Source organism: Anomaloglossus baeobatrachus, chromosome 1 (genome assembly GCF_048569485.1).
Source record: "Anomaloglossus baeobatrachus isolate aAnoBae1 chromosome 1, aAnoBae1.hap1, whole genome shotgun sequence".
In the NCBI taxonomy this organism is placed as follows: domain Eukaryota; kingdom Metazoa; phylum Chordata; class Amphibia; order Anura; family Aromobatidae; genus Anomaloglossus; species Anomaloglossus baeobatrachus.
In genome coordinates, this window is record NC_134353.1 from 805,084,841 (window position 1) to 805,098,426 (window position 13,586).

Sequence of the window (13,586 nt, forward strand, 5' to 3'; positions counted from 1 at the left end):
CCTGAGGACACCTCTGGAGCCTGGGGACCCAATGGGGGACAGCGGCGGCCCAAAGGTAAGGGTCTTACATTTCACAGCGGCCCCCCAACCCTGCCTTACATTCGGGGGAGGCCCCCCCGTAACCCCCACCCTGTCTTACTTTCGGGGGGGTCCTAATTTCGGGGAAACACGGTATATATATATATATATATATATATATATATATATATATATATATATATATATATATATATATATATATATATATATATATATATATATATATATACACACAAGATTGAAAAGACAAAAAAAAAAAAATGATATAGAAATTTATTTATTTATATATTTTTTTGCTTTGTCCTCTCCTTCTTCCAAAAGCCGCACTTTTTTACTTTATTGGGGGGTTTTGGTTTTTGTTTTTTTTTAATCACCGTGTTCATTAGATGGTAAACCCAAGTAGGCAATACAATTCTACAGCTCTGTATGATTACACGGGTATCAAATATATATAATGTAGGGTTGTTTTGTTTGTATTAATTTAGGTTATGGAAAGAAAAAAATATATTGTAAATTTGTAAAAAAAAAAAAAAATTTTTGGCTTGTGTCACCATTTTCAGAAACCTGTAACTTTTTAAATATTCGGGATCCAGGGCTGTGTGATGGCTTTTTATTTATTTTTTTCTTGCACCCTAAGGCTACTTTCACACTTCCATCTTTTTCCTTCAGTCACAATCCGTCGCTTTAAGAAAAAACAATCCTGCAAAATATGTTGCAGGATTGAGTTTTTTCCTATAGACTTGTAATAATGACGGATTGTGACTGATGGACTTGCGTTGCATCCGTTTTGCGACGGATCAGTGATGGAGTGACTGATCGTTGGGCGGAAGCAACGCAGAATTTAACTTTTTTTCTGTGCGGCGAAAAAACTGACAGGGGCGGATGCGTCGGCGTCCGTCGTGTGTTATAATGGAAGCCTATGGGCGGACTGACTCCGTCGGGATCCGTCAAATGACAGATTGCGGTGACAGATCCGTCTTTTAGCAACCGAGCATGTTCAGATGTGTAAAAGCCTTTCTGGTTGAAATATCTCCCTCTCCCTTCTTCTTCCGGGATGGCTTCACGTAGGTTTTCATTACCAAAATGACTGTTCACACAAAAAGAAAAAAAAAAACAAAAAACAAACAAAACATATGATGCATCACCTTTACAACAAACTGCGACGCATCCGTCCCATCAGTCACGAAATGGATTGTGACTGATGCAAAAAAAACGGAAGTGTGAAAGCAGCCTTAGCTGACAATTTTACTGATGCCATTTTGGAGTTGATACAATGATTTGATTGCCTCTTATTGCATTTTAATATAATGTTGCAGCGACCCCCCCAAAAAGAAGGGAATTTTGTTTACTTACCGTAAATTCCTTTTCTTCTAGCTCTAATTGGGAGACCCAGACAATTGGGTGTATAAGCTATGCCTCCGGAGGCCGCACAAAGTACTACACTTAAAAGTGTTAGGCCCCTCCCCTTCTGCCTATACACCCCCCGTGCTCCCACGGGCTCCTCAGTTTTGGTGCAAAAGCAAGAAGGAGGAAAAATAATTATAAACTGGTTTAAAGTAACTTCAATCCGAAGGAAAACTTGGAGAACTGAAACCATTCAACATGAACAACATGTGTACACAAAAAAACAGGGGCGGGTGCTGGGTCTCCCAATTAGAGCTAGAAGAAAAGGAATTTACGGTAAGTAAACAAAATTCCCTTCTTCTTTTTCGCTCTATTGGGAGACCCAGACAATTGGGACGTCCAAAAGCAGTCCCTGGGTGGGTAAAATAATACCTCGTAAGAGAGCCGTAAAACGGCCCTTTCCTACAGGTGGGCAACCGCCGCCTGAAGGACTCGTCTACCTAGGCTGGCATCCGCCGCAGCATAGGTATGCACCTGATAGTGCTTCGTGAAAGTGTGCAGGCTCGACCAGGTAGCCGCCTGACACACCTGTTGAGCCGTAGCCTGGTGCCTCAAAGCCCAGGACGCTCCCACGGCTCTGGTAGAATGGGCCTTCAGCCCTGAGGGAACCGGAAGCCCAGCCGAACGGTAAGCTTCGATAATTGGCTCCTTGATCCACCGAGCCAGGGTTGATTTGGAAGCCTGTGACCCTTTACGCTGGCCAGCGACAAGGACAAAGAGTGCATCCGAGCGGCGCAGGGGCGCCGTACGAGAAATGTAGAGTCTGAGTGCTCTCACCAGATCTAACAAGTGCAAATCCTTTTCACATTGGTGAACTGGATGAGGATAAAAAGAGGGTAAGGAAATATCCTGATTGAGATGAAAGGGGGATACCACCTTAGGGAGAAATTCCGGAACCGGACGTAGAACCACCTTGTCCTGGTGAAAAACCAGAAAAGGGGCTTTGCACGACAACGCTGCTAGCTCAGACACTCTCCGAAGAGAAGTGACTGCTACTAGAAAAACCACTTTCTGCGAAAGTCGTGAGAGAGAGATATCTCTCATTGGCTCGAATGGTGGTTTCTGAAGAACCATCAGCACCCTGTTTAGATCCCAGGGTTCTAACGGCCGCTTGTAAGGTGGAACGATGTGACAAACTCCCTGCAGGAACGTGCGTACCTGTGGAAGTCTAGCTAGGCGCTTCTGGAAAAACACAGAGCGCTGAAACTTGTCCCTTAAGGGAACCGATCGACAAACCCTTTTCCAGTCCAGATTGAAGGAAGGACAGAAAAGTAGGTAATGCAAATGGCCAGGGAGAAAAACCCTGAGCAGAGCACCACGACAGGAAAATTTTCCACGTCCTGTGATAAATCTTGGCGGACGTTGGTTTCCTAGCCTGTCTCAGTGGCAATGACTTTTTGAGATAACCCTGAAGACGCTAGGATCCAGGACTCAATGGCCACACAGTCAGGTTGAGGGCCGCAGAATTCAGATGGAAAAACGGCCCTTGAGACAGCAAGTCTGGTCGGTCTGGTAGTGCCCACGGTTGGCCGACCGTGAGATGCCACAGATCCGGGTACCACGACCTCCTCGGCCAGTCTGGAGCGACGAGGATGGCGCGGCGGCAGTCGGCCCTGATCTTGCGTAACACTCTGGGCAACAGTGCCAGCGGAGGAAACACATAAGGGAGCTGAAACTGCGACCAATCCTGAACTAAGGCGTCTGCCGCCAGAGCTCTGGGATCCTGAGACCGTGCCATGAACGTTGGTACCTTGTTGTTGTGCCGGGACGCCATGAGGTCGACGTCCGGCACCCCCCAGCGGCAACAGATCTCCTGAAACACGTCCGGGTGAAGGGACCATTCCCCTGCGTCCATGCCCTGGCGACTGAGATAATCTGCTTCCCAGTTTTCCACGCCTGGGATGTGAACTGCGGATATGGTGGAGGCCGTGGCTTCCACCCACATCAAAATCCGCCGGACTTCCTGGAAGGCTTGTCGACTGCGTGTGCCGCCTTGGTGGTTGATGTATGCCACCGCTGTGGAATTGTCCGACTGAATTCGGATCTGCTTGCCTTCCAGCCACTGCTGGAACGCTTTCAGGGCAAGATACACTGCCCGAATTTCTAGAACATTGATCTGAAGCGAGGACTCTTGCTGGGTCCACGTACCCTGAGCCCTGTGGTGGAGAAAAACCGCTCCCCACCCTGACAGACTCGCGTCCGTCGTGACCACCTCCCAGGATGGGGGTAGGAAGGATTTCCCCTTCGATAATGAAGTGGGAAGAAGCCACCACCGAAGGGAAGCTTTGGTCGCCTGAGAGAGGGAGACGGTCCTGTCGAGGGACGTCGGCTTCCTGTCCCATTTGCGTAGGATGTCCCATTGAAGAGGACGCAGGTGAAACTGCGCGAAAGGGACTGCTTCCATTGCTGCCACCATCTTCCCCAGGAAGTGCATGAGGCGCCTCAAGGGGTGTGACTGGCCTTGAAGGAGAGATTGTACCCCTGTCTGTAGTGACCGCTGCTTGATCAGCGGAAGCTTCACTATCGCTGAGAGGGTATGAAACTCCATGCCAAGGTATGTGAGCGATTGGGCCGGTGTCAGATTTGACTTTGGAAAATTGATGATCCACACGAAACTCTGGAGAGTCTCCAGGGTAGCGTCGAGGCTGTGTTGGCATGCCTCTTGAGAGGGTGCCTTGATCAACAGATCGTCCAAGTACGGGATCACCGAGTGACCCTGAGAATGGAGGACCGCTACTACAGTAGCCATAACCTTGGTGAAAACCCGTGGGGCTGTTGCCAGGCCGAATGGCAGTGCCACGAACTGCAAGTGTTCGTTTCCTATGGCGAAGCGCAAGAAGCGCTGGTGCTCTGGGGCAATCGGAACGTGGAGATAAGCATCTTTGATATCGATCGATGCAAGGAAATCTCCTTGGGACATTGAGGCGATGACGGAGCGAAGGGATTCCATCCGGAACCGCCTGGTCTTTATGTGTTTGTTGAGAAGTTTCAGGTCTAGGACAGGACGGAAAGACCCGTCCTTCTTTGGGACCACAAACAAGTTGGAGTAAAAACCGTGGCCCTGTTGATGAAGAGGAACAGGGACCACCACTCCTTCTGCCTTCAGAGTGCCCAGCGCCTGCAGAAGAGCCTCGGCTCTCTCGGGAGGCGGAGAAGACCTGAAGAATCGAGTCGGGGGACGAGAGATGAACTCTATCTTGTAACCGTGAGACAGAATGTCTCTCACCCAGCGGTCTTTTATTTGTGGCAGCCAGGCGTCACAAAAGCGGGAGAGCCTGCCACCGACCGAGGATGCTACTAGAGGAGGTCGAAAGTCATGAGGAAGCCGCCTTGTTAGCGGTGCCTCCAATGTTCTTTTTAGGACGTGACTTAGACCGCCATGCATCAGAGTTCCTTTGTTCTTTCTGAGACCTTTTGGACGAGGAGAATTGGGACCTGCCCGCGCCCCGAAAGGACCGAAACCTCGCCTGCCCTCTCCTCTGTTGGGGAATGTTCTGTTTGGGCTGGGGTAAGGATGTATCCTTTCCCTTGGATTGTTTGATGATTTCATCCAGACGCTCGCCAAACAGCCTGTCGCCAGAAATTGGCAAACCGGTTAAGCGCTTTTTGGAAGCAGAATCTGCCTTCCATTCCCGTAGCCACAAGGCCCTGCGGAGAACCACCGAATTGGCGGTCGCCACCGCCGTACGGCTCACAGAGTCCAGGACAGCATTAATAGCGTAAGACGCAATTGCCGAGGTCTGGGTGGTAATGGATGCCACTTGTGGCGCGGCCGTGCAAGTGGCTGCTTCAATTTGCGCTTGACCTGCTGAGATAGCTTGCAGCGCCCATACGGCTGCGAATGCTGGGGCAAAAGAAGCTCCGATAGCTTCATAGATGGATTTCAACCAGAGCTCCATCTGCCTGTCAGTGGCATCTTTGAGCGAGGCCCCATCTTCCACTGCAAGTATGGATCTAGCCGCCAGTCTGGAGATTGGAGGATCCACTTTGGGACATTGAGTCCAACCTTTAACCACGTCCGGGGGGAAAGGATAACGTGTATCCTTAAGGCGCTTAGAAAAACGCTTATCTGGACAAGCATGGTGATTCTGGATTGCCTCTCTGAAATCAGAGTGGTCTAGAAACATACTCTGTGTCCGCTTGGGAAACCTGAAACGAAATTTCTCCTGCTGAGAAGCTGACTCCTCCGCCGGAGGGGCTGAGGGAGAAATATCCAGCAACTGATGGATGGACGCAATAAGATCGTTCACTATGGCGTCCCCGTCTGGAGTATTAAGATTGAGAGCGCTCTCAGGATCAGAATCCTGATCAGCTGTCTCCGCATCATCAACCAAAGATTCCCCCCGCTGAGACCCTAAACAATATGATGTCGAGGGAAATTCTAAGCGAGCCCGCTTAGTCAATCTGGGGCTGGGGTCTAAGTCAGAACCCTCAGACTGGGATGTAGGAGATACCCCGGGAGGACATTGTTGGTCCAACTGAGGGGGGCCCGGGAACAACGATTCAACAGGGTCCCGTTGCTGAGATACCGGCCTGGACTGCAAGGCTTCTAGTATCTTAGCCATAGTCTCAGAGAGTTTAGCAAACTCAGTCCCCGTCACCTGGACAGTGTCAACAGGTGTCTCCCCCTGGGCCCCTCTTAGCATAGGCTCCGGCTGAAGAAGTGGCACAGGGGTCGAACACTGCACACAATGAGGGTCAGTGGAACCTGCCGGTAGTGGGGTCTTACAAGCGGCGCAGGCAGCATAATAAGCCTGTGTTTTGGCACCCCTGCCTTTTGTGGGCGCCATGCTATAGTTTTCCTTGAGTTACACAAAAGGGTATATAGCCAGAATGCACTGTGCTCATACAGTATAAAGTATATATGATACACAAATAATGTACCAATACACTACAGCACCATGGGGCTAGCACCAACAGGTGCTGCTTACCAGCCGCCTAAAGCGGTTGTGAGGCCACCAGAGACCGTGTCTGGGTCTCCCAGGACTTGTCCCTCTTCTGCAGCGTCGGTGGAGCTGACAGGAATGGCTGCGGCGTCCTGACGAGATGAGGGAGCTGTGGGCGTGGCCGAGAAAGAGCGCGAACTGGTGCTCACACCGTGCACAGTGAGGGGGGTGGAGTATGTAAATCATACTCCAGCCCTCAGAGCTGCTCGCTCCGTGCAGCGTCCCGCCCTTCCCCCTGCCTGTCAGGGCTGAGGGCGGGAGAAAAGTAAACTAGGCCGCAAGGAAGCCGGGGACTCTAGTAATAAACGCGGCCGCCATAAAAGCGCGGCCGGCGTGAAAGTCCCCGGCGAACTACAAGTCCCAGCTGCGCCGCAGTGTACCATGGCAGCGGCGGTTAGTGCGGTAGCCCTTACATATAAACACACTCAGCGACGCTGAGTGTGTAATGGCACATATAGACCCGGTCAGCGCCGCGGTCCCCGGTGCACTAGCACACCCAGCAAAGCTGAGGTGATGCCGTGCGCGGTCCCCACAGGGATACAGAGTACCTCCAAGATGCAGGGCCATGTCCCTGAACGATACTCGGCTCCTATCCATCAGGCTCCACAGGAGTTGTGGATGGAGCACGGTCTCAGTGCCTGGAGACCGGTAAGATCCCACTTCACCCAGAGCCCAGAGGGGGATGGGGAAGGAAAGCAGCATGTGGGCTCCAGCCTCCGTACCCGCAATGGATACCTCAACCTTAACAACACCGCCGACAAGAGTGGGGTGAGAAGGGAGCATGCTGGGGGCCCTATATGGGCCCACTTTTCTTCCATCCGACATAGTCAGCAGCTGCTGCTGACTAATCTGTGGAGCTGTGCTGTGTGTGTCTGACCTCCTTCGCACAAAGCAAAAAACTGAGGAGCCCGTGGGAGCACGGGGGGTGTATAGGCAGAAGGGGAGGGGCCTAACACTTTTAAGTGTAGTACTTTGTGCGGCCTCCGGAGGCATAGCCTATACACCCAATTGTCTGGGTCTCCCAATAGAGCGAAAAAGAAATGTTATTTTGGTGTTTCCATTTTCTTTCTCTTTACATCATTTATCTGATTGAAATTGGACTAACCTATTTTAGATTTTGATAGATCGGACTTTTATGAACCCAGCGACAGCCAAATATATATATTTTTTTTTTTTTTAAATGGCTTTATTTTTAATGTGGCAAAAAAAGGGATGATTTTAACTTTTTTATTTTTTAAATTTTAATTTTTAAATTTATACTGCATTTGTTAGTCTCTTTAGGGGACATGAAACTGCGATCATCCAATCACTTGTACTACACATAGCCGTACATCAGCACTGGTAAGTGTCTAAAAATCACAGTCTCCTATGAACGCCAGCCGAATGCTGGCTTTCACAGGAGAATAATAAAAACAGGCACATGGCTCTTCAACAGATCCCAGTCTCTCATGGAAACCAATTGGCGCCTCGCTCTCACGGGCACGCTAATAGAGGAGTGGACTGATGCCCCCCCATTGACATCGAGTGTTAAATGCCACTGTCACAGATTTAACATTTAAGATCTTGACAGCCACGGGCAAAGCTCCGCTTCACCCACAGCTTTAAGAAGCAAGTAATGACTGAATACTTCAAACATTATGTACTGGGAAAGCTGAGCCCGCATCAAAGGCAGGGACACAAGGTATAACTTAAGTTAACATAATATGAAATGAAGGGGCTAAATAAAGCCTTGTTTTTAATGCTGCCCGGTATTTGTGAAAACATTATGCATACAGTCATGTAAGGATAGTGTGTTTTTAGAGATTCAGGGATGAAAACGCAGTACAAAAGCACATGCGTTTTTGACTTGCAAACTTTTCCCATCCAGTGCAACTTTCGTGGGAAAATGTGCACATAAAACTCAGGACACCCCCAAGTGAAATATACATGTTGCGGACTTGAAACCGGCACTGGTGGTCATGAGATTTCTATAAATGCTGCATTTTTGATGCAGTGAATATACGCAGGGTCAAAAACTCATAGAAAGATCACATCCTAAATGTAATGCAACTTACCGACGAGGATCCAAGCATTGATTTTGGAGACCGTATAATGCCTGCTATTGAGTGGCGTAATGTATCAAACTTTGATACCCGTTCTTTCTTGTCCTGAATTAGTAAAAACAAAAAAAAAAATCCAAATTAATACATTAAATAAATCATTTTACGTGGAGCAACATACAATTTAAGTCAACTACAGGACTAACAAGTTTTTCTTTAAAGGATGGAGGTTTTTGCAAAATTGAAAGTCATTTTCAATCCATAAAGTGGTACGACAACTGGTAGCTCCAGTGACCATATAAACATGGATCTCAGTCAATGAAGGAAGGCAGAGTATGAGCGTCTATTTCTACTCAAGTTTGGGCTGTGTTCTCAAGTGTCCATGGTCCGATTCTCTGGATCATCATCATTTTGTATTTTTTTTTTTCAATTTTTGCAGCATAATTTTTTACTTTACAGTTGTAAGTGCCATTTTTTTTTTTTAAAGCACCGTTCCAGTGTTTTTGTCACCTCAGAAGTGGTACTTTTAATCTTAAGTCCCTGCCCCTGGTCTTCTACTCATCAGATCACTCCAGTGTTTCATGGAGTGCAACGGAGGTCACAATACAATACAAGTCTATAAGAGCCTCATTCTGGATTCTCATTTGGAACTCGCTGCCTCAACACGTCAGACTATCTGCTACCCTTGCAAGCTTCAAAACGGAACCTGAAAACCTATCTGTTCAGAAATGCCTATAATCTACAATGACCTCACTGCTTCACTATCGTGCGGAGCCGCCGCCCGACCAGTCTCCTCCCCATAATCCTATAGATTTTAAGCCTGCAAGGGTAGGGCCCTCTTCCCTCTGTACTAGTCTGTCTACTGTAACTTGTGTATGTATTCTGTATGTAACCCCTTCTCATGTACAGCACCATGGAATTAATGGTGATCTATAAATAAATAATAATAATAATAATAATAATAATTCTGGCTCTCAGCTATGTGCGCACATTGCGTAAAAACATGCAGTTACGCTGCGCTTTGTAGCGCAGCGTAACTGCATGCGTCCAGCGTCCCCTGCACAGTCTATGGAGATTGTGCAGGGGCCGTGCGCACGTGGCGTCTAAGAGCGCAGCGCTTCGGCTACTGCCGAAGCGCTGCGCAAAAAGAAGTGACATGTCACTTCTTTCCTGCGCTTTGCCGGCAGCTCCTGCTCTGTCTATGGGAGGAGCTGCAGGCAGAGCGCATGGAATCGGCGCTCACTACGGACATTTCTGCAGCGATCTAAAGCGCACATGTGCTCTTCAGATCGCTGCAGAAATATCTGCAGGGCTAGTACGCAACGTGCGCACATAGCCTCAGAGTTGCATAGAGAGCTAGTGACTTAACTCCTGACTTTCGATCAGTAAGAAGCGGCAGTCACAAGATGGTGCCGTGGGACTTGAATTGATAAAAGATGAATACGTCAGAAATTTGGGTATAAGATGCAGGGGCAGGGACCTCAGATTAAAAGCACCATGCCAAGGCTGAAAGAAAAAAAAAATAAACTAAATAATAAAATAAAAAATGCCGTGGCACCTTAAATGTAGATTGATTCCAATCACACAACAATTACATAAATAAAATACATTTGGGTAAATGACTAAAAGCACTACAAATAGCAGAGGTGCATTGTACTTCTGCAGAATTCAGTCCCTGAATGTGAATAACTTCTGGATAAAAATAAAAATAAAAAAAACAATACTTTGCTCAGGGTTTCACCACCATGAACACAATCAACCTCAATAGCCATTTATATTGTATAAATGCTGCTGAGTTATTAATGTGTATGAAAATATGAACAACTATTTTTAGAGGATGAACATAATGTAGATAGGATGCGAACCGATAATAGGATTACTAAATGTACAACTGAAATGTATTAGCATAGCACTAATGAAACTGAGCTGCCAAGACACCCTGCACACTATAAAACCATTAACTGTAAATTAATGAGTAGCTAATGTTTGGTAACAGGTGTCTGTGCCAGCAGTTATCAACAAAAACACATAATGCCAAATCATATTCTATTAAATGTTGGACTATAAGAAGAGGATGCATTGTTCATCATCACCGATAAACGTGTGCGGTGCTGGTGCTTCAGCTGTACGAGGCGCAAAGCCGGACACACCGGTCACCGCTCTTCCGCTGCATGCAATGATCGATCACGGAAGTTATCATAAAGTTTGATACATATTTTGATGGCAACAAAATTTAAAGAAGAATTACCAATTTTTATTTTTTTTTTTAACAATTTGGTACAACATGTAAGGTCAGGAAGCTTTGAAAATCAATTTATTAGGGAATTTGTCTTCATTGCTGCAAGTTGCATTTGGACCCCAAGTCTATTTACCTGCATTTAGTTACAATGGACGTACTCATCAGGAGTACAGGTGATGGCAGTGATAGGTCAGCACGTCAGCTTTTTACGGCCATCATCTGTACTACTAATGGATACATTCTGATGTTAAGGCTATGTTCACATGTTGTGTTTTTGCTGCAGCCAAAACCTGCTCTCTTAGGCTGCTTTCACACATACAGTTTTTGCAGGGCGGATCAATCCGGCTCAATAACCTATGCAACGGATGCGGCGAAAAAAACTGATCCGTTGCATACGTTTTTCCATGCGGCCCGTCCGTTTTTTCATGGATGTGGCTTGATACTGAGCATGCGCAATGCAAAAAAAACGCATGCGGCGGCCGGATACGGTTTTTGCCGCAGGGCGCCACATCCAGCATCCATAGGCTTGCATTGTAAATCGTGCCGCTTCGCACCAGATCCGGCGCGATGCGTTTTTTTCGCTGCACAAAAAAACGTGCCAGGCAACGTTCCATCCGGCCGCCGCATGGGCTAAATATGCCGCATCCGGCAAAAAACGGACGCAACGCACTGCCATGCGGCACAATGCGGTGCTAATGCAAGTCTATGCGGAAAAACTGCAACCGGCGGCAAAAAAAATGTTTGCGTTTTTTCTGCAAAGTGCCGTATAGTGCCACACTGAAAAAAACGGATGTGTAAAAGTAGCCTTAGCAGTAGTCTACACTACGTTTAATCAATTTAGTTTCAATAACTATGAAAGCAACAAGTACGCAGCAATTGCATTTTTTTTTGCATCATCCTATTACTTTTTATGGCGAAAGAAATGCTGTAAAAAAGCTGAAAGAATTGACTTGCTGCTGCCTTCAAAGATGCAGCAGTTTTCCATTTCAGGCAGGAAAAAAAAAAGCAAGCGTGTGCATGAGATTTCTAGAATCTCCTAGCATTTGATGGGACTGTAAAAAGCAGCTTTTAATGTGCAAAAAAAAAACAAAACAAAAAAAAACATGACGGCTGCAAAAAAAGGAGCAAAAAAAGCAGCAAAAACGCAATGTGTGAACATGGCCTAATGCAGCTGAATAGACTGGGGAAAAGCAGGAATTTCAAAGCAACATGTACAAGAATGAGGACAAATCCCTTAACCCTTTCACGACCGGCCGATTTTTCGCTTTCCATTTTTTTTTTTCGCCATTCTTTTTCTGAGAGACGTAACTTTTTTATTTTTCAGTCAATATGGTCATGTGAGGGCTCATTTTTTGCGGAACGAGCTGTACTTTTAAATGAAACATCAGTTTTACCATATTGTGTACTAGAAAATGGCAAAAAAATTCCAAATGCTGAAAAATTGCAAAAAAAGTGCGATAGCACTATGGTTTTTGAGATATTTTATTCACTGTGTTCACTATATGGTAAAACTGATGTGTGGGTGTGATGCCTCAGGTCAGTGCGAGTTCGTAGACACCAAACATGTATAGGTTTACTTTTATATAAGGGGTTAAAAAAAAATCGGAAGTTTGTCCGAAAAAAGTGGCGCACGTTTTACGCCATATTCCGTGACCCGTAGCGTTCTCATTTTTCGGGATCTTAGGCTCAATGATGGCTTATTTTTTGCGTCTCGAGCTGACGTTATTAACGGTACCATTTTTGCGCAGATGCTACGTTTTGATCGCCTCTTATTGCATTTTGCGCAAAAGTTGTGGCGACAAAAAAACGTCGTTTTGGCGTTTGGAATTTTTTTGCCGCTACGCCGTTTACTGATCAGATTAATTGATTTTATATTTTGATAGATCGGGCGTTTCTGAACGCGGCGATACCAAATGTGTGTATATTTTTTATTTTTTTAACCCTTTAATTTTCAATGGGGCGAATGGGGGGTGATTTGAACTTTTAGGTTTTTTTGTTTTTTTTTAATTTTTTAAAACTTATTTTTTTACTTTTTTTTTTTATTTTACTAGTCCCCCTAGGGGGCTATTGCGATCAGCATTCCGATCGCTCTGCAGTATCTGCTGATCACAGCTGGAAGGCTGTAAACAGCAGATACGCTGTCTTTCTCTTTTGCTGTGCCCCGGGCACAGCGAAAGTGAAACCAATTCATGTGTAGTACAGGAGTCATCACATGACCCTGTGCTACCATGACAACTATCGGGAGTCACGTGATCGCGTCACGTGACTTCCGGTTTCGGCGGTAAGTAAAACTTTACCGCGATCGCGCTTATAATGGCGCTGTCATGTATTGACAGCGCCATATAAGGGGTTAATCGGCACGAGCAGATAACGATTCTGCTCGTGCCTAGCAGGCACACATCTCAGCTGTGAAAATCAGCTGAGATGTGTGCCGATCGCGGCATGCTGCCGCCGGAGGACCGCGGGCAGTAAGATTATGTCATTTAGGACGTAATTTTACGGCCCGCGGTCGTTAAGGGGTTAATGAAGTGAATTTCTAAAGTTCCATAACTTCCTATGCTGGACAAAATTATTATTATTAAAAAAAACAAAAAAAAAAACTTTACTATGTAAAATGCCTGAGGGCCATGTTTTATCTTATATTTTCACTAACTGCTGGAAGTGGCAAACTTTACTCTTTTCTGAAAAGTGCCTGCGAATGTTCCCCTCCACTGCAGCCTGTGGACGTTATGCAAAGTGTTAAGCAAATAAAGAAACCTTAAGAGTCAATTTGTGAGAAAAAGTAACATCAAAAACAAGTCAAACTACTCGTAATTAAAACCCTGCTGCAGTCGCACCCTCAGCTCCTCACTGGTCTCAGAGTACATTATCTGTCACTCATACACAATTATTGGGTTAGATTGCCCAGTCACTCCAAGC

The 13,586-nt window shown here is 46.4% G+C and overlaps 1 protein-coding gene across 2 annotated transcripts in view; it reads right to left on the reverse strand.

Moving 5' to 3' along the window:
* FER (FER tyrosine kinase) overlaps window positions 1–13,586 on the reverse strand; it is a 369,513-nt gene that overhangs the window by 188,142 nt on the left and 167,785 nt on the right. For both annotated transcript variants that reach the window (XM_075325025.1, XM_075325026.1), the window contains exon 12: window positions 8,444–8,536. In XM_075325025.1, the coding sequence (XP_075181140.1) occupies window positions 8,444–8,536 (93 nt within the window). The remainder of the gene's footprint in view (window positions 1–8,443; window positions 8,537–13,586) is intronic.